Genomic DNA, 27,957 nt, shown 5'->3' with positions numbered 1-27,957 from the left:
TCAGAAAGGGCAAAGACTAGTTTGTGATACAAGAATATATTGCTCGCCAAGAAGAAAAGCACTTAACATTACATTAGGGCACGTGTTTATGTATGCGTAAAAGGACTCTATACGATACATCGTTGATCTGAGCTACCGCAAGGGTTGCATGGGATTACAAAGGAGAGGTACAACTCAATCAAATGGGGCAGCCTGCATTGAAAATTCTCACCATTGTATTTTCAACAGTCAATTGTTTCCAAAACTAATCATATTCGACCATCTAATGGAACCTCATTTATCCACATTAGCTATATATGAAAGACAGAAACTTGCCTTGCCATATGACCATGGAACCAATGGTTATTAGGTGTACCAAGTCTCAGTGTCAAGTGACCTGCCATCTGACAGGAAAACTAAGGTCCATTCCTCCATGGACAAGAGGTTATAAACATGGCCATTGGAGAGAGCTCTCCCCTTTAAAACAGAAGTAGAGAGTTCAACAAAATGCAAATCACAACAATAGGTCGAAGCCAATTCATAGGCTTTGATCATCAACTTGGGAGTGGGGTGCTCCCATTAAATTGATAGATAGTAGGGTCCAAAGATAATATTTATTGATTGTTTCCACAATATGCGGTGCCCTGCCATATTTCCTGGCTGTGCACTATTCAGAATATGATGCAGCCCAAGTTGGAGCGGTGGCATCAGTGTCTGAGCATCTACCTCTGTTAAATGGTGAAAAGGATGGGGAGTAGAACAGAAATGACATCAAGAAGTTATTTGCGTTGAAGCGGCCTGAGGAACAATTCTCCACTAGGAGAAGATTCAACCACTAAAAATATATATTACCAAAAATGAATGAATACATGTCATGTATTTCATTATAAAAAAATATTCTATAGAAGGGTTAGACTACAACATGGGGTCAAAGCCCAAAAACCTTTTCCTATGCTCTACACTTGTTCATACCATGGAGGATTTCCAATTATTCTTATACTGTAACCGTGAACAAATAGAGCTTCAGAACGACAGCTAGAGCCAGCTGCAATAGGAATATTGCAGCCACAATTAAGAACCACCTTTCGCCAGCAGACATAATGTGAGCTCGGAGATTAAGAGCAACAAATATTGCTGACATAAACCCTGCAACACCTGCAACTGCCCACCTGAACACTTCCACAGGTACCACAGATAGACACTGCAATCAAATGACATGGGTAGTTTGACAAGTCAAAGTCCAGGTGATGGGTACATGATTCATTATAAATATTAGTTTAAGAGAAAATATAGTACAATGGAAGGGATATTGACATGGGCATACTGCACACACCTCTTAGCAAGGAGGCAATAACATACACCCACACATAATCATGACGAAACATCATTCAGGTAAAATTTTGTTTCTTTCAAAACAATAATTTTTGTCTTTACAGGGGTCTGCCTTAATTGTCACTGCCAACCGTAAGCTTAAATGAAGGAAAAGATCAGGATGATAGAAATCCACTGGCACAGCCAAAACTGACTCAATTTATATAGTCCAGACCATGCTGCCACAGACAAGTTAAAAACCTCATCCTCGTTAAGAAAGAAAAATTCAGCCGGGGGCGGGGGGAGGGATTACGTGATCACCTACATCTGATCCCTTTCTTCTTCTGTAAGCCAAGAGATGGTTATTATATAGTGTGGTGATGGGATGGAGATTGCTATTTCAGACTGAGGGTAAAATTATAATCCAAAAATTTACTTAAAACACCCATCAACACACCAATTTCAAAAGAACTGAAAGTGATTTTTTTGCTTCTTTTCAAAGTCATAACCACTTCAAAGTTTAGTAAAGTACTTTGTAACTAGGGAGACCAAGGTCCCCACACCCCCCCAAAAGAGAGAGAGAGAGAGAGAAATGTTTCAGAGAAAATAGCAAAACTATAACACTGAACTTACCGAGGCAGGAATGAAGACAAAGAGGGAGTAACCATATAGACAGAACAGCTGGACGAGGCCAGATGGAGCTGAGAAGTACTTTAGAATGATATACAAGCCAAGAGGAACAATGGTGACATAGCCGTAAAACAAACCAGCCGACCACGTCACCATATTTATGTCGTAGTCCCATTCTTTTTTCTGCAGTTTGTGTGCCAAGTATGTTGCAAATGTGCCAATGGATGCTGCTACAAATATAAGGGTGGTACATATCCAAAATGGTCCATACCTGCTTCCATTCATAGTAAACATTCAGACATTAAAGAAGAAAAAATCACAAAGGAAATGAGAATGGAGAAAGGCATAAAATCAAGACAGACGTTTAATAATTTAAGAACAATGCAAAGGACAGTCACAGTAATGTGGTTCTGATATGTATAACCAGCAACAGCCAAAACAGGATCCAAAACAGAGACAATCTCCAGATTTAAGAGAAATAGCATAAAACAAAATAAACAGCTCAGATTGCTGGAAAATGCAGGTCGGGTTCTTCTCCAATGGCCTAGAATAGCGGCTGAAAATTTCAGCTGATCCAAGGGATCGGATCTGCTGGAATGGTCAATTCCTAATCGGAGTAGGAGACCTCAAGTTTGACCAGTAAACTGATCTTTTTGTGATCAGGTTTCAGATTCAATAAACCCAAAGGTAGATCAATCTATGGCATTGATATGAGACTCAACAAATATCTGTTCCTCAATATCCTCCCAAAATAGCAAGTACTGAATCCAACTTGGAATAGGAATATAGCATTCAACCAGAAAAATCAAACTTGATTTTAGGAGAAGGTTAAGAGCACTGCCCAAAGAGGATATATGGAATCAGAATGTAGATCAGACCTGTAGACAACCTATTATCAGAAATCCCACCAAGAGTAGGAAAGGCATATCATGGGTACTGGTGGTTCTGCTGCAAGATCTGGTAGTACCAATGATGAACCTTGAATGGAGTTGATAAGAAGAGTATAAGAGAATAAAAGAGCTGCAACTGGGGCTTCCCACTGCAAGGTTTGATTGGTTTCACCACTAATCGTCACCTTGAATCACCACAAGGTAGGTCACTGCTTCACCACAGCCAAGAGAACAAAATTCTGCAGAGTAAAAATCGTGAGCTGCAATTGCTGCCCTATCTTTTATTTATAACAGCAACAAAATACAGCTTTAAGTAGACTAGGATATCCCCTTACAAGCTGTCCCATCCTATCAAAACTCTAAAAGAAAATAAGTCAATAACTTAAATTGAACTGTAAGGGCCACGATAGGCCTGGTTCTTCTTGGACTTCCTACGCTGGTAAGTCTTCATTTCTGCATCACACCTTTTACCAAGATGACATAAATTGTGAAGAACAGAATTTAAAGGAGGGTGGTTTGGGGGGTGGGGGGGGGAATATATATATATATATATATATATCCTCGTCTTAATGTCGATGGAACTTGAGTTCATTCACCAGTTCAACCAACTCAAACACACAAGGAATATGAGGTGAGATCAATTCAGAATCCAAGCCAAAGGAAAACTGCACCCTCATGGCCTCACCATGGCATTAAATTCGTTCTTCTGCCCTTCTTTTCAAAATATGGAACTCAAAATTAAAATGATAGTTGAGTTTCAAATTGATGAATGAGGAAGGGCCAAAGGAAGCATTTGTGATTAGGTTCATTCTCTAATCCCAATTTGCTTGTTCACACATTTGATGGTTCTAAACATTTCCGAGTTTGTTTTGATGCAAAGAACTTCCTTGGTCATTGTTTCTTCTTTATGCACTCTCCTATTCTATTCCTTTTCTGATAGAGGAGCGTCTCTGGCTTCAAAAACTGTTGTTACTTCTTTCAGAAAGTCCATTGTCATCAAGGCCAGGGGTAATGGGTAGCTCAACCAAAGTTCTTCTCACTACTATGCTATTTCTTCTTTCATCTTCCTTTTTTGTTTTTCTAATCAACAGTTTTATACTATGCTCTTAACAAGATTGTGAACAGGGGAACCAAGATGTTGCTTCTTTGTAAAACACTATTTAACAAACCAGAAATATCTCCACAGCACTATTTACAGGTCTGGAGGCAATTGAGGATGCTCAAGATAATGATAACTATTTTTAGAATTTCAAAAATAAGTTCAGTTACATTCAGAACCCCAGTGACTGTTTTCTTCTTATAGTTTTGTCCAAAACTAAGCCTGAGTTTATGAATGTAATCAATTCTATAGTGTTCCAATAACAAGACATGCTCAGATCTATTTCATTATTCTCAGATACAGTGATGTTTACAAAGCCTGTTTCATGATCAATTCCAAGATAAATTTAGCAGATCATGATTAGAGCCTCATGGTGAGACGAAGGGTTTGGTACAAAGCATGAGCATTAGGAGAAGTCTTGGGAATATTTGGGCCAAGAAGACCATACATTCTCTAAGGCATGGAAATCCATGCTGGGAAGCTATGGAGGAGTTCCATAGGATGGCTACTTTGCAATTATTTGATTTCTCTTCTAAAATTCCAGGTGTTTTCATAATTAGGCTTTCAATTTTAGTTTGAGGTCAAACCTGAGTTAGTTTTAATGTTACTTAGGATTGCCAATTTAGGAATTATCCAATTTTTTGATATTTTCATTTTATTTTAGTATTTCAATTGAGTCATGGTATTGTTCCTGCCACTTTTTTAGGCCTTCTCTTTTACTATATTTAAATAAAAAAATCATGTTTTCCTTGATTTTCATATCCTAAGAGAAATTACAGCAGTCTACATTGCAGATATCTAATAAAGTGATTTGTGGTAGCTTTCGTGTTTGAATTAATGTAGGATGGTAGAGTCCAGTCCTATAAAACAATATATTAGTAACTAAACAAGTGACTCATGGGAGCACATATGAATAACCTCGGCTGCTTGTACTGAAAGGGAAGAAAGAATACGTTGTGATTGATTAGAATGTCACAGTACATCTGCTAGAAAGCTGGTTAATAAGCTTGACTCCAAAATCCATATCAACGGTTCACTGAGCTACGCTAAAAGTCCTAAAGTAATTTGTCATAATTGAAGGATACTGCTGTAAATGGAAGAAAGCTGAGCCTAGAAATCAAGAGAGAGCACCAATTGAAGAGATATTGATGGAGATCCCTGACGCTATTTGAAATACCAGGCAGAGTGCATGCATATCAGCAGCAGGATTCTTCAATTCTAGACACAATAAGACACAGCTAATACCATCTTATCATTAGCATGAACTGCTAATATTTTCTTCTGTGCTAAAGAAAAGATCTAATGACATGCTAATCTTGTAGTCTACACATTGAACCGCTAATCTTTTCTTCTGTGATATAGAAAACATCTAATGAACTGCTCATCTTCTAGTCTACACATTGATTATATATTTGCAACATCCATAATGGCAGAATGAGAACTTACAGGTCTGGGTTGCTAGCGGTTTTTTCAGAAAAGCTTCCTTTAAATGGAAAAAGTGAGTCCTTAATTCTCTCCAATACATCTGAAGTATCAACATCAAAGTATGGCTTGTAAGCAGCAACTCTGAATGCTCGAAACCAACCACTTGACTCAGGCTCATCAGACCTAATGCCATTTTCTGGTTTGGAGAAAGTATCTACAACAATTCAACACAAGTTTAGCAATATGTCAATGAAAGATATTTAAGTGGAAAGAATGAATGCTAGTCACTAACAATGACTCAAATGACTGCAGTGAATAACTCTAATAACCAAGTAAATATTCTGATTAACTAAATGGCAAGAAATCTGAGAAGAAAACACATCATCTGTTTATAAGATATATCTACCCTTCCATAATACATATGCAATATTTAATAATAAAGTTTTCTGTGAAGAAAATGAAAAAAGAAGATACGTTTTGGAGACATAATTTCCTACTTACTAGTTACCAGCATTATCTGCGTTTGAGAAAAATTATATTCATTGCAACCTCAGAAAAACCCACCCCAGTTAACCCAAATCTTATGAAATCCCAAAATAGAAACTAAGAACGAACACCTAATCCTGTATAGATTTACTAACCCCACAATATGGGCTTATAAAGTTGGCCCGTCTACAATAAATAACCCAAGAGCACTTAGCTCATAACCCATATAACCCACTAGGGCTTTCAAATTGGGTCTAGTTAAGCACAACTGATGGGAAGCATCCCTCTGCCACATAACCTCTGGCATGGATTCCTCAAGGGAATCTACTTTGCCTTCCTACTAGATCATCATCATGACTTGGTTTCCCTGAATTTGATGCCAGATTCCTCTATTGGTTGAGACTTCCGTTTGGCCTTTGCAGTCTAGACAACTATAACCCTATTTTCAAAGCCTAGAACTGAACAAACATAATATATACATGTATATGTAAAGCATACTTAACAAGAACACTAATTCAAGTCATAGGGTTTCTTTTAATAGAACTTAAGAAGTGAAATGTCCTTGGAAATTTTGGGCTGTAAACTAGTCACAGCTATTAGTTACCTTGCCCTTGCTAGGCTATTAGTTACCTTGCCCTTGCACATGAATTAGTTGATTGTTACCTTGCCCTTGCTAGGCTAGTCATAGAAAAGATAAAATAGTCAAATTTCGAGGAAGAAATGGGCTTAGATTTCTCTATTTTTTACAGATATTTGATTCTTTATCCACTTGTGAGTTTCCATACAAACTAATTAATTGTTACCTTTCCCTCCATATATGTCCCTTACTAGCCTATAAGAACATACTCAAATCCGTTTTAAAAAGGGGAAACACATGTAGGAAGGCTATCAAAAAGAAGTGAATTGACTCCGCTAAGTCTCAGGTTTTTGAAATATAGTGCAGCTCTGCTGAGTCATTACAAGATCCCCATGCAGAAACATTCAATGCGAAAGCTTTAAACCAACCTACATCTTTATTCAGTGAAATCTTGGCGAACTTTCTCTGTGCAGGATGTATTGGCACTTCCAAGCGAAAAAGGATCATTATCCTATTGGCCACTTTGTCCACTACTAACTAGGATGAGAAATTATTTATACCAACCTACATCTTTATTCAGTGAAATCTTGGCGGGGGATAGAGTGAAACCTTGGCGGACCTTCCCCACACAGGATGTGTTGGAAATTCCAAGCGGAGAAGGATCATTAACCTATTGGCCAATTTGTCCACTACTAACTAGGATAAGATCCTGTAAAAATCTGCAGTGTTCACTTATAATGTGTCTGCAATGCAATGTAACCGAGATTTCGCAAGATATTTTGGTTTCTAAAAATGCTGAAATGAAACTGGGTGAAACTTGATAGGAACGCAAAGTTTCGACTGAAATTTTGGTTTCCATACAAAACAGTGCATATAAAAAGCATTGTTTCGACTGAAATTTCGACATTTTGACCAAAATTTCAACCCATTTTATGAGTTTTAAGTGATTTCTCCCATTAGAGGGGGGAAATCCAAGAAAAACCCTGATTTGGTATTTTTGGCCAAATCACCTACATGCTTTTATCGGATCCATGTAGCCGACCCCATTTAGTTGGGATAAGGTTATAGTGGCTGTTGTTGTTGTTGTTGCACCTACATTTCTATGTTTGTGTCAGATTCAAATTTAGGGGTATTACCCCTTTTCGCCAAAGGTTTCAAGCCTTCCTAGAACTCTGTGATATTGATATATAGAGTTACAGGTTTTTTGCAGGGGTGTTTTAACTTAGTTGTACACTTGTGTAATATTTAGTGGTTTTTCTTCATTCTTAATGCATATTTTAGTTAATTTCATTGAATTTTGCGTATTCTAATACTAAATTATGTGTACAATAGGCTATATTTGAGAAAGTATACAGCAAAGTATGGCGTACACTACCAACTTCGGGTACGAAACCAAACTATCATTTTGAGTGTGTATTTTAACAATCTAAATGTTCCATTATGTTTAGAGATACTTAGGGTTTCCTTGAAGTTTCAGGCCAAAATATGGCTATTTGACCATCGAAATGGCCTATTGAAAACATCAACAGAAACATGCAGGGTTTCGACCAGGTTTCAGTCATTTCGCAAAATATTTCTCAAACTTTGGGAACAAATGGTCAGAGCCAAGTTCATAAACTGGACTACTAAATTTGAAGAACTCCCGAAGTGCAACAAAAATCATTAGCAGTAGGGAATACATGGAAGATGTTGAGCCACCTTGGAAGCAACAATGAGTTCAAGAGCTCAAGCTAAACAAGATGAACTCTCCAAGCATCAGAGAAATTAGTCACCCATGTGTTGGTACATTTGGAAAGTTGGAGACCGAGACAGCAGCCTTTCTTTGATAAAATGATACTTCCAGATGTAGATCCTTCGATAAAAGTACATATCTTACAGTTTAAGCTTGAAATGTAAGGTAAACATTATAAAATAAACAAGGATATCATGTTTCCAGAGTGATTAATGAAGACAGCTCAGCATTGTTTATCCAGAAAATTTTTAAGAAAAAATCTGTACAAAGTATAAGTTGTTTGGACAAATTATGACGTTACATGGATTCATATTGTCGGCAACACCGTTTCAAAAATCAGAATCAGATCGGCCAATTCGGATCAGAATTGGCCATGACATATCCAGATTATGAATGTTCCTGAGCGGCTGATTCTAGGGTTTTCGAGAGGCCGATTGTGATATGGATTGGATTGGGATCGGAAGGAATGAATTGACCCTGATTCCAAGCTTACTTGGTTGGCAAAAAAGTCATAATTCTTCCCGTAGGAAAGGCGCATAATTGTAATGTGAAGGCAGAACTTGGAGGTCATTGAACACATAGAATGCAGCATAAACGAGTGTGATAATCAAGTCATTGAAATAAAGAAGTCCGACAAACCAAACATTTGTTGAATGATGAACACTTCTCTAAACCAGACAATATATTTTGTCATGGGCAAAACCAACTCAAATTCTAACTTAAGGAGAATCACCATAATTAAAGCAGCTTATGACCCTAATCTATGCAGATTACAAAGACGGCTCCCAGATAGAGCAGTTACATAAATAGGTAATTCAATAACATCTATTATGCCATCCCCTCAAAGTATAGCGGTATTTAATCTGTGTTCTCTCTCTTTTCAATGAAATCTGTAGAAAAAAATGTTGATCTGACAACTCCACCATTCATAATGAACAGGTAGGGGTAGTCAAAATATAAAATTGGACTTTGTCCATTCGATCTGCAGGAGACATCCAATATCTTGGAAATGCACCCATAAATCAACGATTTGTCAGGCATTTTATTAAGAATAATTCAGATTGAAGGAATCAAAGAGACAAACGCGTACCATCAGCATCACGCGGAGGACGAAAACCACCGGCGATCTTCCCTTGAGCTTCAGAAGGTGGAAATGTCTGAAGGTTCGAATCTGCAAGCACAAACAACCAACAAAACTAACACAATCCAGACAAAAAATAAATAAAATAACATGGTACGAAATTCGACACACGAAAACAAACTCTAACCTGCGAATTTGACGGTGACCTGACCTGGATCTGAAGCCGCCTGAAGTTCGAGGAAACTAGGGAGTAAGATCTCGAGATTTTGAAAATAAAATCGATGGAGAAAGAGAGAGGGGGAGTGGATCAAATCTGGATCGAAAATAATGGAAGAGAAAGAGATTGATAGAGAAAATGCTTACTGGCACAGATCCGGAGACCTTTTGGTTGTCGAGACTGGTGTAGCCGCTCGACATCATCTTTTCACGATTGGAAATCGCGGGAAAGCCAACAGCCTTCCTCTCTTGTGTGTCTGTGCCTCTAATTCCTCTCTCAGACGAAATGACGGATCTCTCTCTCTCTCTCTCTGAGCCGAAGATCAATTTTTTCTGACTTCACCCGAGGCCGCGTTTGGTAGGGTAACACTAACGCATTTTTATTCAGCCAAAGGCCCAAAGCAAACAAAATGAAAGTATCCTAAGTAGCATTATTCATTTTGTTCTCCCAAAAGTCAACCCGGCCTAGTACAAATGGAGAAGAATTTTAAACATACTTTTCCACTTCTGGAACAAATCTACCTTTCAGCCCTCATCCCCTCGCTCCATTGTAAGTGAAACTTGAGGTAAAGCCTTTTCTGGGTGTCGTTTATTTTTTTTGTAGACCCTTTTTTTTGGTTTGGGTCTTGTTATAAGCCCACCAATTAAAAGAAATGAAATAATGGCGTTGGCTTTAAAAAAAAAAATGTTTACAATGAAGATGAGTTATGAGTTTGATTCCTCTTACCTCCTTGTGACTACTCAAGTGTTTACTGCTCTTCATTGCTTTCAATGAAAATTAAATGATTCTCATTCAATCCCAACATGATCTAGTCCATACGATTGTGAGGTCAGTGTGGGCCCAAGGGACTAGTTAGGCCAAATGCCTGGATACCCGTTGTTAGAAAAAAAAAATAAAGATGGAAATGAATTTTGACCTCCCCCATCCCTAACCCCCGCTGCCTTGTATCCATCTGAAATCTGCTGCTATGGATCTATGGTGATTCTTTACTCCTGGCCATGAGCTCCCTGTCTCTAGCGTCCTTTCCTCTGTTCTTGTTTGGAAGGTTGGTATGGGGCCTGTAGCTGGTGATGCCTTTTCCGGTGTCTTGTCTGAACATGAGGTCAAAAAGTTTTTGGCAGATGACCCTAGCATTGCTACGATGGAGGGCATGGGGTGGGCTTCACCCTTCTCTTCCTCCTTTGTTGCCACTCTTGAAGGGCTTTCCTTTCATTTTGTGCAGCCTAGTATGGAAGAAAGAAAAAAAAGGCATATCCGATGCACAAGACTCCCACATGTGCAAGGCCCGATTTTCTATGATTAAGGCTATTGTTTAAAGCTTTGGAAACCTACTGGTGGTCAGGAGGCAACCCTTTTGGAAAAGAACCGTATTTACAACTAATAAATTCTTCAATTCATATCAATCATATTTTGACTCTTGAGGAATGATTTTCTATAAGATCCACCTAAGAATGGTAAACCAGGAGGGCCCCAAAATTTGTGGATGATTAGGCCTAAGACCCCTCACTGTGTGAAGTTTCAACCTTGAAGTTGTCCACATGATGACATAAAGCATTGAGCTGCACTAAAAATTTCTAGCTTTTAATGAATTGTTGAAAACAAGAAGGGCTTTTTGGTTTAACTAAACTTAGTGATGGAATTGGACATACAAGCATTAGGCTCCATTTAGGATCATCTCCCTCACAAAATTCAATCCAGAATCCTAATTCAATAAATAATAATGCACTTGCTCTGCATTGTAACCTCAAGTTGAGAGGAAAGATTTTCCATTCTCCGAAGATTTTAAGTCTAAAATCAGTCCTTTATTCAATTAAACAACATAATTCAATCTGCATTTCGCTCAAGCTATTAAACTTGGACTAGGTAGTCTGATCAACATTTATTCCTTGGCTACAAAATTCTTCATATTGAATTGGAACCAAGTGCCACATTTTATTTACAAAAGACCCATCGATACAGAATTTCTGCATTGCCATTATGCATTTTTTAATCTACCTCGTGGTACCAAAAGATACCTCTGCAGTGCAAGCATCAGGACCCATGTCGTCTTTGTGATTTTCTCCTTGATCATGAGAAGTAGAGCTGAGCTTAACACAGTTTTCAGAATTTGAGCCTCCAATCCTTTGAAGAATCCTGGTAGCCCTTCTCTTTTCCAAATTGCATATGCTACACTTGACATAGTTTTGGAGGACTTAGGTCGAGCCTCCTTGGACCCATCATCGTCTGGGTCAGCAGCCTGGATCATTACTTTACACCTGTTCAAACACCATATATTTACACGTGAATTTGCTCAACAATCCAAAGCAAAACTTCAGCAGGATCTTGGGAAAAATGACTACCTACCTAATAGCAGGATATGTCAAGAAAGTGGCTATGCTCTTTGAAACAGCCCCTAGTATAAAAGCTGAAAAGGCCGAAAGGGCTATCTTCGAAGAATGCCCCCCCACCTTGTTGCTTTGTTGCCTCTTCAACATTCTTCCTTTGAGCTGATCAAATACTGTGTACTGCAGCAGATAATACCTATATCCATCTTAGTTTACTTTCTCTGTTCTACGAGAAGTAATCAAGTATACCTTGCATCCCTTAAAGAACAATAAATGTTCAGTATAACCATGACTGAACAGAAGTTACTATATATACAACAGATTACTGTATCACGTAATAGGTACCTCACAGATAAATCATGACTCCCTGCCATAACCAAGTCCAACCAGGAGTCAAGTGTAACAGTTCAGTCTACCAGATTTCAGTTCAAAAGCTTTACCAATTAATAACACTTTTACTATCAAGTCAAATCCCTACGATATATATATATATATATATATATATATAAAATCAGATCTCTGAACAAAGATTGGATGGTTGAAACATCCATCTATATAACTTGTTTGGCAACCGGTACATGGAAAAATCTGAAGTGAGGGCTAACTGGTGACTAATCATCTCTTGCACTAATTTTTGACAAATTTCCTTGGAAGCAATCATCAAACAGGAGGATGATTAGAACGGTTCAAGCTTACGAAGATCTCCATGTCAAAAATGCAACAGCATAAGAATTATCCACCAATCAATTAAAGTTGGGCAGAGAAATGTAAGGAGGCAACCTGTACATGGAGACAACTAAAAGCAGGAGGCAGTTGCAAACAATAGAAAAAAGTCAAGTACCTGAATAGCCGGGTTAGAGGTCAAAAGAAGGGATATCCCAAGGCCGTCGAACGCTTCACTCCATGTTCCTTCTGAAAGTGTTCTCCACAGCCCTTTGGATTTTCCAAAAGCACTCGTCTGCATCCTTGATGACGCTGTATCCAGAGGCTGTAAAAGATAAATTCAGAAATTATAAAAATAGAAGCTGCAATACGCTTGGGTTTTCCATGATACAAGAAAGAAGATAATAATCAACTATATTTCAATTCCTTGGAGCTCATTAGCTCAATGTTAGATAGAAATGATAAATTCAAATGTTACATCATCAATCCTACAATCTGCAATGGATCTCCATATGATGTGTTGGAACCTGAAAGAAATATCTAATGTGGTACTGCATTCAAGCAGTTTGAATATTTGATGTCATTGAAACTGCAAAGCATGTCCATAAGACATAATCTACCTGTGTCATTATGGCATTGCAAGCCCCCGCAACGGCAGCAACAATCAAGTTCTCTTTCGTTCCAATGAACTTTGCTCCACTCCTCCTCAGATACAGTTTTTTGAAGTAGCTGTACCCATAGAAGTAGACAAACTGTGATATGAAAGATTGCAGGTTCTTGGTTCCAAGCCCTTGGTACAATGAAAGAACCTGACCAGTTGAAATGGCTTCCAACAAAACATCTGAGAGGTACCTACAGAATTAAAATAATAAAAAAAAATTCAAATAAACCATTTCACTGCATAATTTTTGCATTATTAATCTATAAGCCCCCCACTTGGGTGAGCCCGTGGCACAACGGTTAAGTTGCACTATTGCAATATGTTGGTCACAGGTTCAAAATTTGAAAACAGCCTCTTCTGCGAAGCATGGGATAAGGCTGCATACACCTGCCCTCCCAAACCCTGCAGTAGCGAGAGCCTCGTGCACTGGGTTGTTCTTTTTTTTTTTTTTTTTTTTAAATCTATAAGCCCCCCAACTCTGACTAATGTAGTACAGTCAGGATATAATACTAAATTAATTGGATCCAATAATTTAGTGTCAGAGGTGTAGAACAGAGAGGTGATAAATTGAAAAGCTCTGTAAGTCGTATTTCTTCAAGGGATTCAATGCAACAGTTATACTCTATCTCAAGGATCAACCTCCCTAAAACATCTACCCAACATCATGGTTCGAGAACTCGGTCGAAACCTACAAAATCCTCAGGGGTCGAAACGATAATGACAGGTTTCGACCATGTTTCGACCAAACCAACTGGTTCAGGTCCTATATAAGTTAGTTTGAAAAGAAACCCAAGCCTTCTTTAGCAGAATTCAACCCTCTCTTCTTAGTTTTTTCTCCTAGGAGTAGGAAACTTGGGGAAACAGTGGAGATTTCCATTTTTTGCCTAACAAAGTTGAATCTAAAGGTGGTTCTTGCTTCATCGAGATAAGAAAGACAGATTTGACCAAAAAGGTAAGTCCCAACTTCCCCGAAAATATATTTTTTTTATGGAATATACTTGTAAATAGCGTAGAATTATGTAAATTTTTGATATGTAACTTAGTAGGACCCGATCTAAACCTTCACGGTGGCCAATTTTTTTTTTTTTTTGCATGTTTACGCTTTTTTTTTCTGATTTTAAAAATGCATTTACCTACAACATATTACAGCCAATAACTCAGCATAATGATTACCGAACCTTTGATTCACCACACAAGTATGACTTTATGTATTTTTTTTTTATGAAATTAATGATGTGAATGTGTTAGAAATGTCTAAAATAGGATGTACACAAAAAATAGGAAGAAAAAACATTGTTTAGGGGTCGAAACCTAAGTTTCCATCGATCCAGGAAAAATTCCCTGGTTTCCTCAAAATTTCCCAAGTTTCGACCGAAATTTTAGTCTCCCCAAGGGTCGAAACCCGATACCTTGAACCTTGCCCAAGATGTATCGAGCCAGACAATTGAATCCATGGTCTCTTGTCAATATTAGAAAGCAAAACATACAAAGATAGGAGGCTTTCCAATTCCAAATGCAGAAAAGTGAAAGTTCATTCTCATCTTTGACGACAAAAAACAGTCCTGACAACACAAAATCCAGAGGAGTCTGGGACATACTTTACATATACTAAAGTAACAGCAAATGGAAATTAAAAGGTAAAACAAAATATTTTTAAATATTTATGGGAAACCAATTAAGCACCTATATTTGCTAGATATGTGCACAAAAATGAATATTATGCCATCTTTTCAAATAGATATAGAAAATAATTACTCTCTATAACCGTATTGTTCAGAGAACATATCAACAATATGCATGGAAATACAATTCCATTTGCAAATGGCAAAGGAACATCTTCTAATATACATATTCGAAAGTAACCACAAAAAACTTATAGTTTGCACCTCTGATACAAGATAAGTTGCAAGAAATTTGTTTGAGGTGGTATGGGCATGTGCAATGAAGACCTTTAAATGCACTGGTGTAGAAAAGTGATATAATTCAAATTGAAGGAGCTAAAAGGGAATGGGGCAGGCTTAAAATCACTAAGGAAGAGTTGACTAATGAAACAAGATCCATGTAAACAAAACCAAAAAAACTGTGGTAAGGTTTGGTTGAATTGAACAAAAATTTACTGAGTGTGCAACACTGGACTCAGATACGTCAATATAATCTGCATCTTAAATAGAATGTTTGACAATTACTCATACAAGAAAGATCCAATTCTTTTTTGAACAGGCTACGACCCCCCTCTCCCTTACCAAGTAAGTAAGCATTAGGATCAAATCAGAAGGAAGTTTTTTACAGATTTTTTTATCAATCGCCCGAGGCGACTGTAGAAGTCCGAAAAAGAATATAGATTGGAAGATCTATTAGAGATGAAGATCAGATCGACGGGCCTTCTTGCTGCTAAAGCAGCCCGTATTTGTTGACTAAAAATCCAAAGCTTCACACAAACCCAATGCTGATGTGAGACAGAAAGCAACACACACAAGCAAGGGATTGTTATTGCAGTGGGAATTCACTTAAGCTAAGTAAGTGAATACCTTGTTCTTTGATTTCCCTCAAACAAGCAGACATTCTCCAAAGCCTCACGCAAGCCTAGAAGCTTGAAAGCCGATTCCTTGTTATTCAAACTCGAAAGCTGAAAAGCCCACAAGCATTGTCTGAAGTTCTCTGTAACCCAGCCACTCAAAGAGGTTAACCCCCCCATCAACAGCCAGGACAGGTCATAGGCCAGAAACTGGAAAGCCTCTAACATCAGCTGATCTAAGACCACCTTGGGTTTGGGTTTCTAAGTGACCAATCTTTAGGCTGTCCCTATGGATGACTTCCAGGACATACTCGGTATGGAATTCTTGCATACTGCAAAGGTTGTCCCAATGCGACTGAGTCAGAGCTAACTTGGGCTGCCTGGGCTGGCATATAAACAACCTCCTCGTCTTCGATCCAGCTTGTGAAGCACTAGGCATATTTCCTAAAGGACTTGCTAGGACTTGTTTGCAATTGGTTCTGAGTTTGGACTAACAGAGCGAGGTCTGCCATCAACTTTTTCAATTCCTTCATTTCTGCCTGTTAGTGGGTAACAGCCGGGTGTGGTTCTTCTGAACTCATGGTAGAAAATTGCAGGACGGGATGAGGAAGAGACTGGAGGAAGGTTGGCAAACTGGCCAATCTACCTGAGGTCCGTGCCCACATGGCTTGATGAGGAGCCCTTCTCTTGGGTAACATGGTGCCTATATTTTGAAAGGATGTTTAGAATAAGAACCAAAGCTATAACGGATAACACCATTTTTTTTTTCTCTTAATGATTCATTTGTTAAAGTTCCTTTTTTTTTTTGGGGGGGGGGGGTGTGGTGGGACTCAATCTCAGGTCTCTGCTATGAACAGCTGGAAACTTAGCAACAAGCCAAGTGTGACACATCAATGGTAATTGAAGATGAGGGAAATAACTGTGTAACATACTGAGCTCCATATCTAACTCAAAATCACATGCTTGTTCCACCATGAAAACCATCTAAAGATATGCGTAGTAGTCAGGACAGTCTAGTAAGGATCCGCATTTCTAGCAATCATTTTTTTTCCCTGGGCCTGGCCCGTCCTACCCTGCATTTGATATCAGTTCATCCGTCCATGCTTCGGGAGTGCCTCCACACCCAAAACAAAACCCATAAAGAACCTAGAAGCAGCCCAAAAACCCAGCTTGCATTTCTGGTCAGCAAACAGAAAACAGGTTGTCAAACTTACTGAATTTTCACCCTTGCTCTGGCAACCTTTATTGGACCCACTAATGGCAACCTATAAATTTAAGCAACATAGTTGATGTGAATTGGTAGATAGATATCGTAGAATGTTAGTTATTAAACTGTAGTTTTGTATGTTATCGATTGCCAAAATTAATAGTTGGCTAAAACTAAATATCTCAATGTTAAGAGTTTTGTTATTTTAGTTTAGTCGGAAAAGGAGACGGCCCACACCCCTTTGGTGTGTATATATTCTTCAGTATACAGAAGAGAGCTGAATCAAATGGAAAGGCTTCCTCTTCCCATGTGCATATTGGTGTGGAAACCCCAGGGGGTGGGGGTGGATGCTCCTGCTACATAATTACAGGGGTCATATCATTCAGGAGTGATTTGATCAATCAATGATGACAATCCACCAACCTTTCTAACTTTAGGTAAAGGCAAACCAAGGGACCAGATCCTCCAGACAGTGTTTTTTCTACCCTTTTTGTTTTTTATAGTTACAACCTGATTTGTTCAGTTTCTAGGATCTTTCAAGGGCCGAAATCATGAATTAATAACATTACAAATATGTCATGTTAAACCCTAGAGTTCATAACATGAAAACATGTTGCCCTTCAATTCTAAATATTTTCCAAATTCTTAAAAAAGTAGTGAACTCTCCCTCCCTTTGCCTCCTTGAGTCCTCGTTCAGATCAGAATAAAAAAACATGGAGTTAAAGAACTGAATAGAAAAGAATGCAAGACAAATCAGACAAGTCAAAATATAGAGCCACGATGAAAAAAATAAAACTTTTAAACAATAAAAGTGCATGATTTATATGGGGGTCCAAAGAGATCCAAATGGTCCAGCGCCTAAAGTAATGGTACTAAGGCTCAATAAATAATGCTAATATGTGTTTCATTCACCCTCATATGCTAGTTTCACTCATCAAGATGAAAAAAACTGGCACGTACTGATACCCAAAGAAGGTATATCTTTCCCTTTCTCCCTCCCCTCCATTTTTCTTTCTTTTCCTCGTTGCTGACATTTAAACATAGTAGTCATGGAGTCTAGGCGACCCAAGGCATTAGAGGGAGTGCCTGGATGCCTTGGCGACACCTTGACAACTATGGTTTAAATATCAAAAGTAACTTTTTATAGCAAATTACTAACCCCCCCCCCCCCCCCAAAAAAAAAGTGCTTTGTCAATGAATTTCTACCATTAATTTTCAGTCCCCAGTAAATCAGATAAATTCCAAGAATAATTAATAATCTATCAAAGAACTGAAGACACGAGAAGGTATTTCAATGTTTTTACAACATATAGTGGCATATCAACCACAAACCCATTGATAATTCATAACTCTTATCCACACACCATGAAACGGACATGCATGTTTGCTACCAGAAAAAAAGCATGCAGTAACAAAGGAAATGCATCATTTGGATATAGGATTCTTTAACGAGGTTAAGTGACAAGCATCACCAAAGAAGCAATCAAGACCTTGCTGGTATAATCGGATTAATGGAAATCCCTGATATAGACAAATGGTTTAGAGGGAAAGAATGGTATAGATCTGAAAATTACATGATTAGTTACCTGAGTAGTTGGGAAGACATATTTAGGCAACTATGTTAGAGACCAGGACCCTGCCCTGAACACAGACAAATGACATTGGGTTGGGGATTGGACAAGGCCCTGCCCCCCCCCACCCCCACTCAATAAAGAAGGCAAATTAAGCTGTTGGAACTAATCTATTTGGTATTGAAGTAAAGTCAAAATCCTAAAAGGGTAAGAGAACAAATCCACTAGTGCCAGTTGCAACAGATATACACACTGCATTCCAACCAACCACTAGACACACATTTAAAGGTTTTGCTATCTTTTTATGGCAGACTCTCCAAATAGTCAAGGGGAATAGAGGTTTCAATCTCCAAGTGACTCTCCACATTTTCTTCAGATCCAAGAGGGAGAAATGTGCAACTGAAGGGAGGAAAAAGACAACAACCACGCGTAAACAAAACACACAAAACATCATACCTTTTCAACTAAAGGACCCAAGTTTTGGGTAGAATATGTGGATCATAGTCCTGTCAAGAAAACTGCAAGTTCAAGGACGGGACCACACAAAGCCACCACCTTAGCTAGTTGTTTGCTAAAATAGAATGCTGCAACTTGGAAGAAGTAGACATAAAATGCTACAAACAGTAGATCCAATCAGAGGTACAGACAAAAGGATGCCAGCACTACAGCCTCAACATAGCTGAAAAGGGAAGCCCTTGAAGTGCAATGAACTATGCTAAACTTCTTAACAAGAAGCTTGAACTGTGGGAGAGATGGTAATAACAAATTTTTTAATTGTATTAAACCCTTTAGTCCTAGCTTGTTCCAACAGTTCTACATTGCAAGGTCTTTGTTCTAACCAAAGTTATGCACCTAAGTTATGCACTACGTTTAGTACGATTTTAAGAATATAAGGAATCAAGAGTTCCATATTCACTGCTGCTTGACAATGTCTCAAGCTCAACTCATTAATAAAACATGATTTTATAAACATCATATTAAGCTCACCTCAGCAACAGCAACGATAACAATAACAAAAAATAAGTACTTGAAATATTTGATTTTCTTTCCTTCACATATATGGCGAGACAACAAACTAATAATTAGAACATCAAGAAAATTACTTTATAAAACTAACCAACCAAAACCTATATTATATTAAAAATAAGAACAAAAAATTTTTTTTTTGATATTTTAAAATCATGTATCCAAAAATAATCTAACAGATGGAAATAAACAAAAAGATAGTATACAATAAGCAAGATGATATTACAGAGAGAAAGAGAAGCAACGATCATCATCAATAATTGGCACACGAGATTCTACGAAGAACATGAACGTTCTAAACATTGTTAATACGTTTAGCACAAAATCTAATAAAACAAACACATCAAGCGTTCAGAAGAATGAAATTGGCCAAGCAATTGAAGGCCCGATCGTTGCATGAAAGAGATAATTAAACAAGCAAAACTAAGTTAAGAAGAATCAAAAGCCAAGATCAACCAACATTTAAAGATTATATAAGAAGAAGGGGGGAAAAAAAATCAAAACCCACCTGTATTTTGCCTGACCTTGAGTCCGAATATCAGCCTGGAACCTGGTCTTGCAGGTATCGAGGGGATAAAGAATGGTAGTACTCAACAGAGCTCCAATGGCACCCGAGGTCGCCTCTGTTAAGGATTCGAAATCGACAGCCATCTGAGATTTTAAAACTGTTGGTGAACGAATGGAAACTGATCACTAAGATCCCTAAGAAGTATCACCACTGAAGCGATTCTCTGCAACTCTAACCATCCGTGGAGATCAATTAAGTGAGAGCTTACAGAGTCAGCTGGAAAGGGTGAAGGTTACAAACTTGCGTTCTTTGTTATTGAGATCTAATTGGAAAACGTGAATGCCGTCATGGACTTATGGGTGTCTCTGTCGAAATGGAAGCTCGTAATTAACGTCCAGCAACAGTGACGCGGCATTTGGTTTAACCGGGGCCGAACCATACAATATGGAGTTGCACGTGGTTGGTTCATGGACATCGAACCTTCTTTTTCGGAGAGAAGCTCGTTAATACCAATCGATGCCAAGCACGTTTTAAATGACGCTCGGACCAGAGACTGGATCGACCGGAATGGCCTGAATGGTGGTTGGTTTTCAATAATATTTCAATCCAATCGGAGAGGTTGAGGAAGTAAATGGAATCGGTGAGGATCAATCTCCCACGATTCCGGATCAACCTAAACCTTAAAAACCGTACGAATCGAACAGAAACCAAATCGAAATTGAAATTGAAATTGAAATTGTCTTGCCGACTCGAGTAGAAACCATGTGAAATTGGAAGGCCTTCGAGTGGGAGCCACAGTTATAGATGTTTGAACATATTGTCTAGATCTACGAGACGGGAGGCACTCTGGTCCACAGAGAGGATCTGAATCCCACTAATACAGGCAAATCAATATCGATGTCATATCTATGCAATTACTAAATCCATTATAGGGAATAGTCAAATGGTGGAAATGCCTTGCCATAGATGTAGATTTGTTGAGGTTTAGAGGGTTAATTGTTAACACCACAGTAGATTTAGACAAATTAAACACTCAATCTTAACTCCTATGAGTGTCCGTTTGTTTAAATGGATTTTGATGGGATGAGACTTAAGGGGTGGGTGAGTTGCACTTGCTTTATCCAAAAGCAAGGGAAAACAAGGCGTTTGAATTAGTGGATGCGAAAGGTCCTTAGACAACATTAGGTGTTGAACTTTTCCTCTTTGCTAATGTGGTGTAAAGCTCTCGCACAATGGGATTTTTATGCATCAGCTCCACCTCTCCCAATTGCCGTCACAGCACCACCTTAAATCCCACCCCCAATGTACTATGCATCACCTCTCCCTACCCATCGTTGCAAGCCGTTACTCAAAATTATGTTTCTACCCTCAAAGCATAAACATTTAAAAAAAAACAAAATAGAAAGTAGCATGGATATCGAACAATGTAGAAAAAAATTGTTCCCAAGGCCATGGGTTTTCTTCTCAAGCAAGCAGTCGATTCATCAAGCCTTGATCTGGTGGTGTTGCTTCCCAACAACATTGCTCTTACAAGTCTTCAATGCAATCCCTTCGCCTTTACTTCTTGGGCACATCATGTGAAACTGAAATCCATGTATATCCAAATAAAATTGTTATGAGATATCATCACATATTTCCAACTAGGCTTTAGTAAAATGATGAAAGCTACCGTCCAAAATTATTACCAAATGACCTTTAATAGATAAAGCAAGATAGTAGACTCAACACTACTAGGGGACAACAAGTTGAGGTTGATTAAATATTTTTAAATCATATATCTTATGTAAGTTTGGCGATGAATTATTTTGATGTTGGATGTAATAACATATAGAACACTTTGGTTTAGTTGATTCATATGATATGTCAGGTAGACATTTGGTATTTTTAACCTAAACTTTGAAATTCGATGTCTAAATGGAATAAGTCCCTTCATATGTGATGTTTTATTTTTATTTTTTATGGTAGGAATATGTGACGATATTCAAACTTGTGGAATTTTTCTTTTTGATGGAAACTTGTGAAAAAGTTATATACGTCACCATTGAGACACCCCTATAATAGGCTTTATTTATTATATCCAACTGCCTAAATGAAATTAGTAAATAATTAATTACTCTACGCGACTGAAAAGGACAGATCTGATGGAAAACTCTTTCTCTCTATTATATTATTAGGCTGAGCTGGGCTGGGTTGGGCTGCATTCACTCTCCAGCCCCACATGGGACTCTAACCAAGCTCCCAGAACCGGTTCGAACTTGAATTAGTTCTGGGCCAGTCCAGTGACTCTGCTAAGCAAACCGATTTACTGGAAGTGGAGACGACTGGGAAAGAACGACCAAAATATTTTATGGGAACGACTTCAAGGTTTCATCTTCAGTCCCACTCCCATCTCCCTAACTTCTTCTTCAAGGCTACGAACACGTCCATTACCTTGAATTAGGGTTTCGGCGGTATCTTCAACCGTTGAGAATTCTAGAGAGTTTTATAAAAGTTCGAAACCCTAGCTACTGTGGTTTGAGGTTCGTCTCACCCTTCGTTTCTCTTCCCTTATTATCGAGAGCAGCTAGGGTTTTCGTCATTATGTGCGTTGTTTGTAGGGGAAATTTTTCCTTGTATGCATGTCTATATTGATAATCTTATTGATTGGGAGAAATTTAGGGTTCATAATTGTGAAAGTTGTCTAATTTTTATCTCATTTGTTCTCTCCAGCGTCAATGGCGGGTTCAGATGGGAATGCGAGTTCACTCTCTCCGAGCAGTGTCCGTGTCGTCGTGGTTGGTGACCGTGGAACTGGAAAATCGAGTCTGATTGTTACTGCTGCCGCTGAAGCGTTTCCTAGCAATGTTCCGCCTCTGTTGCCTCCTACGCGGCTGCCGGCGGACTATTATCCCGACCGTGTGCCGCTTGTGATTATTGATACTTCATCCAGGTTTCAAAATTTTATGTTCTTCGCTGTTGGATTGGATTCTAGACCTTAAAAAAGAAAAAAAAAAGAAAATTCCATTTTTTTGATTATTTTGTTTGTCGCTAATTTTGATTTCATTCTTGTTGTTCCATTAGCCCGGAGAATCGAAATAAGCTTGCTGAAGAATTGAAGAAGGCTGATGCTGTGGTATTGACTTATGCATGCGATGATCCAGCAACGCTTGATCGGCTTAGTACCTTTTGGCTGCCAGAACTTCGTCGACTTGAGGTTCAGCTTTTGGCTCTATATTGATTAATGATATTTCATTGTTCTATGTATATATATTGATCGCCCACCCCTCTGCCGCGGGAAAAGCACAGGTGAAGGTGCCGGTGATTGTGGTTGGTTGCAAGCTGGATTTACGTGATGATCAACAACCCGTGAGCTTGGAACAGGTGATGTCACCAATCATGCAGCAGTTTAGAGAGATAGAGACTTGTATAGAGTGCTCGGCACTTAACTTAATTCAGGTGTGGTGTGATTTATTTTCTTCTGATTTATTAATGTTTCCCTTTCCCCCTCGGTTTTTGTCTGTTCTCAGTTGGAATCAGTTTAACGCCAAGATCTATTTTAATAGCACTGATCCATTCGTTTTCTGGAAAACTGAAATAGGCTTTTTAGCAGTACCGCCGATAGCAGTTTACATTAAATATTAAATGAGAAGGCACAGATGAAAAAGACAGTTTGTACCATGATGCAGATTTAATGAAAATAAAAATAGAAAAATCCACATTTTTCTGTTTGGTTGGCAACTTTCTTGTTACAATGTATTCGAGTTCTACCGTGGAATCAAGCATAATAGCCTAGTTAATCTCACTTGGGCTTTAAGGCTCAATTTCCCTACATCCTAATATTAGCATGATGCGTGACAGTCTGAAAGTTAGTATTAAGTCGATTCATCTGCAGGTCCCAGAGGTTTTCTATTATGCTCAAAAGGCAGTTCTCCATCCGACAGGCCCACTATTTGATCAAGAAACACAGACTTTGAAGCCCCGATGTGTGAGGGCATTGAAGCGGATATTTATTCAATGTGACCACGACAGGGATGGTGCTCTCAGTGATGCAGAATTAAATGATTTTCAGGTTTTCTCATTCTATAATTCCATGTTTTGTATTTGGTTGTTACTATATATATATATATATATATATATATTGTTGTGTGCTTAGTAGTTGAGCTATGCGAGGCTACTATTTATGAGTTCTCACTTTCTGGAGTATATTTTTCCTTATTGCTCCTGTGAACAGGTTAAATGTTTTAATGCTCCACTGCAGCCATCTGAAATAGTTGGGGTTAAGAGGGTTGTACAGGAGAAACTGCCTGAAGGGGTCAACAGTCGTGGTCTTACCTTGACGGGATTTCTTTTCCTTCATGCACTTTTTATAGAAAAAGGTCGTCTTGAGACAACATGGACTGTCTTGAGGAAATTTGGATACAATAATGATCTTAAACTCAGGGATGATCTGCTTCCAGTTCCAATCAAACGAAATCCGGATCAGGTATTTCTCTTAGTTGTTTGGCTTGATAAACTTGAAGATATTTAGAGTTCAGGCTGCTTTCCTTTGATGTAAAACTTTGAATATATTCCAGAAAACGGGTTACGTTGCGACAGCTAGATTGCTAGATACATATGGCAGTTGAATACTTGAATATCAGGATTCATACTATTGGAATTTCCATTCCATTGGATTAGTTGATTAAAGTTTATTTTTTTCATAAAATGTATCTTATCTGGAGACAGACAGTGCCTATCCAGTTATGAAATAGTATTTTTTGTGGAAAGTGTTGTGTTTTTACATTAAAAGCAGCCACATCGTGGCTTAATTAAAATTTTCTACTTGGAATACAGTTTCCCGCATTAGGATGCCTTATGTTGGAGAAATCAAGGCAAAGACATGAGATTGTAGTTTCAATCTGAATCTACACTTGTTTAATTGCAGCTTGTGAGAATTTAAAATGTTGTTCTTGAAGACCTTGACAGGCATGTAGAACTAGTTGCACATCATGACACATGCAATATCCATGCTTTTTTATGTGCATGGGATTGGTGACTGGACTTGAAATAAGTCAAATAATTAATTGCTATGCTGCAAAAGAGCTTTTCTTGATCTAAATAATGCTTAGTTTTATCTTGGGCTGAGGAAGGCACACCACATTGCGGGTGTTAATTTGAAATGTACTGGCTATTCACATGCTAGTCAGGAAGATAAAATATGTGATTAGTAAACTAAACTTTCATCAGGCATGTGATAATATGGAAGCACGTGAAATATTGCCCATCCTCTCCTGTGTGGGCTATTGGGCTCTATGTAGCATACAAATAAGTTTTGATGCAGAAAAATATTTCTACAGTTATGTAGTAGAAAGAATGGTATAGAGACAATTCACTGATACTTTAATCGTGGTTAGAGTTTGTGGTAGCAGGAGACTCCTAGGAAAACTTCCTTTGGGGGAAATGACAGGGAAACCTCGTGTTTGTTTCCTCCTGGAAAGATTCTAAAGTTTGCGCATAAACTTGAGAGGGTAAAGATGTGTTTCGACTCAGTAATTCAGTAAGTATACCACGACAAGACTATAGAGGGAAATAAAAGAAAACCCGTGACTCTCTTAAGGCATAGGTTACAAATATCAGCCATCTATCCGGAATTGAAAATAAAATTGAGTTATGCAATTTAGAAATGAAGAAGCCTACTGGAGAAGTTAAGGCATACTATTTCTTCACAGATTACATCTGATCATCAGTGGTTGAATGGCACCACACTCTAAACCCCCTCCCACCAAAACAATTACTTGGGACTTGGAAAGAGAGAGTTGGTTTTTTTTTTTTTTTTTTATGGAGAATCATGGTCGATTTCAAATTTTTTGGATATTGGATTCTTGTTTTATTGGCCCTGTGCATTCAAGGATTTTTTTCTTTTGACTTGCATCCGAGGAGTTTAATGGGGTTGTTGATAGATCATCTTTTTGGGTAGTTGGATATTTTTTTGTGATAGAAGAATAGATCATGAGATCCTATGCCCTTTTATGCGCACAATGGCGCGCACATGCATTCTGGCATTATTGTAGATGGTGATCTCGGTAAATATGTCAATAGATATTGGACACAGTCTACTCTTACATGTTCAAATTTCATTGCCAACAGGGGAAAAGAATTTCCCAGAGATCTTCAACTTCATCCATCTTGTTTCACTGTATACATACTTGCCATCTTTATTATAGTATAATGGTAGAATGATCGACTATATGTGTTCAACATTCTCTTGAATTTCTGGGAAATAAGACACTTACTTTTGAAAGCTTGAATATGGGTATTGAAGCTTCTGGTGTTAGTTTGAAATACTTATGATGCAGTACCGACGAGGGTTTACACAAGGAGAACCAAGACCAAGGTCGACCCAAGTGGCTGACTGGGTCGACCCAGATGTGGTACAAGTTAGCCCACGATTTGGGCTGCTGATGGGGTTACTAATTAGTTATTTAGTTTCTATTTTGAAGTCCTAAATTAGTTGCTAATTTCTGTCGAGACTAGTTTCTATTTTCATTAGATTCCAATTTCTAGTTTTTAGTAACTTCTTGTAATAAGTTTTTAGTAACTCTGAGTTTTTGTTATTTGTAAACCCTCCCCATCATTATAAATAAAGAAGATGGCTCTTTTATGAGCCACGATTTTTGACAAACTATTTTGCTGCTGCTTTCTCTACAAGAGAACTTCTGTGTGTCTGATCACAGTGATGGGTTGGTGTTCGATCCAACGACTTCTTGCGGTGTGAAGCCCGGGAGGATATTCTTTCTTCAAGTATTCTTTTCTTTCCAAGCTTCCTCAAGTATTCTGCTGCTGCTCATCGATCCAGGTATTTATATCTTAGATTTCTGCTGCCCAGAAAATTCTGCAAAACAGGGCATCCGCCCATACTGGAATACCCAGATCTGAGTGTCGGTTTGAGCTCAGATTTTGGTCGATTGGTTGTCCATGTACTACTAAGGATCGACCCTAGTATGGATTGTTTCTGATGAGTCTGTACAGAGATATTAAGAATCTCCCGATTTTCGTCCTTTAGTGACCTGTTGTGTCCTAACTTGAGATCGATTACTGTGACTGGTAGTCTATTGTTTCCTTAATATTGTGGATCAATATTGTTGTTGATTTGAACCTCCAAAAGGTTTCTGGAGTTTCTGGTTCTGTTTATTTAGTTTACTGCTGCCCTGTCCTAATCTATGTTGGTAATCTGAAATCTGTCGACTGCTAAAATTGCTACTGCTTTGTTATGGTTGTGGACTGTTGATACGTTAGTCTGGTTGCTGATTAGTCCTTTTGTTTGGTGCTGATATCTGGTCATAGAGCCCCAATTTCTGGTTTGACAAATCTGATTGTTAAGGACTGTTGACTAGTTAATATTGGACTGCTATTGCTGTTCACTGTTGGGTGTTTGTTGGTTGTTCTCTGGATTATAATTTCCTGCAGTCTTGGGTTTGGTTTGGTGGTTCAATCTATTCCTACATTAAGTGGTATCAGAGCATGGCTGAAAACAACACCCCCACCCTAGCTTCTCTTTTGGAGATGCTACAGACTATTAGGACTGAGATGAAGGCTGAACAACAAGCATTATGAACAGAATTGAAGGCTGAATCGGATTTCAAGTTGTTGAATGAAGAGACCCCAGTACCCCACCACAACAGCCTACTGGCGATTCCCGTACAACACCCGAACTGGAAATCTCATTGAATGTAGTTGCTCAGGTGACTAATAGGAGAACAAACCCTAATCTAAGAGCACCACGGAGGGTTCCAGTAGCATAACCTACTTTTGAAGAGCATGTAGGAGGATATTTTGAGACTGAGGGTCCCGTGCAACAGAGGTATTCTGGAGATTCACAGAAGGTCTAGCTCGATCTAAAGGAGTTTAATGGGAGATATGACCCCCAATTGTTCTATGATTGCGTAGTGGCACTGGATGACTATTTTGACTATTATGAGTTACCTGAGGAATGGAAGATGAAACTAGCTCGTGCAAAGCTAGTTGGGGCTGCTCGTGAGTGGTGGACCACCTATGAGCTAGAGTTAGAAGACCGTGGTAGAGAACCTACTAGTTGAG

General features: G+C 38.4%; 3 protein-coding genes across 4 annotated transcripts in view; 1 reads left to right on the top strand and 2 right to left on the bottom strand.

The window, feature by feature from the left end:
• Positions 1–837: 837 nt before the first annotated feature.
• On the bottom strand, positions 838–9,952 carry LOC122062652 (protein YIPF1 homolog). The gene is made up of 6 exons (XM_042626299.1): positions 9,574–9,952; positions 9,398–9,437; positions 9,220–9,300; positions 5,356–5,548; positions 1,924–2,191; positions 838–1,180 (listed from the first exon to the last, which is right to left on the bottom strand). The coding sequence occupies exons 1-6, from the start codon at positions 9,628–9,630 to the stop codon at positions 974–976; spliced, it is 846 nt and encodes a 281-aa protein (XP_042482233.1). The 5' UTR covers positions 9,631–9,952; the 3' UTR covers positions 838–973.
• A 1,207-nt stretch (positions 9,953–11,159) lies between these two features.
• On the bottom strand, positions 11,160–20,247 carry LOC122062640 (peroxisomal adenine nucleotide carrier 1-like). The gene is made up of 5 exons (XM_042626288.1): positions 19,903–20,247; positions 13,035–13,266; positions 12,593–12,739; positions 11,771–11,931; positions 11,160–11,682 (listed from the first exon to the last, which is right to left on the bottom strand). The coding sequence occupies exons 1-5, from the start codon at positions 20,043–20,045 to the stop codon at positions 11,403–11,405; spliced, it is 963 nt and encodes a 320-aa protein (XP_042482222.1). The 5' UTR covers positions 20,046–20,247; the 3' UTR covers positions 11,160–11,402.
• A 1,977-nt stretch (positions 20,248–22,224) lies between these two features.
• LOC122062642 (mitochondrial Rho GTPase 1) overlaps positions 22,225–27,957 on the top strand; it is a 31,270-nt gene continuing 25,537 nt past the window's right edge. The window contains exons 1-6 of one of the 2 annotated variants that reach the window (XM_042626290.1): positions 22,225–22,421; positions 22,612–22,831; positions 22,963–23,095; positions 23,188–23,337; positions 23,774–23,950; positions 24,113–24,364. In XM_042626290.1, coding sequence (XP_042482224.1) covers positions 22,617–22,831; positions 22,963–23,095; positions 23,188–23,337; positions 23,774–23,950; positions 24,113–24,364 — 927 coding nt within the window. In that variant the 5' untranslated portion in view covers positions 22,225–22,421; positions 22,612–22,616. Of the gene's footprint in view, positions 22,422–22,494; positions 22,515–22,611; positions 22,832–22,962; positions 23,096–23,187; positions 23,338–23,773; positions 23,951–24,112; positions 24,365–27,957 lie in introns of those variants that run through there. The other variant, XM_042626291.1, reaches the window with a different exon arrangement.

The sequence above is a fragment of the Macadamia integrifolia genome, unplaced genomic scaffold, assembly GCF_013358625.1.
Source record: "Macadamia integrifolia cultivar HAES 741 unplaced genomic scaffold, SCU_Mint_v3 scaffold1080, whole genome shotgun sequence".
Taxonomy (NCBI): domain Eukaryota; kingdom Viridiplantae; phylum Streptophyta; class Magnoliopsida; order Proteales; family Proteaceae; genus Macadamia; species Macadamia integrifolia.
This window is presented reverse-complemented; position numbering and strand designations above follow the sequence as displayed.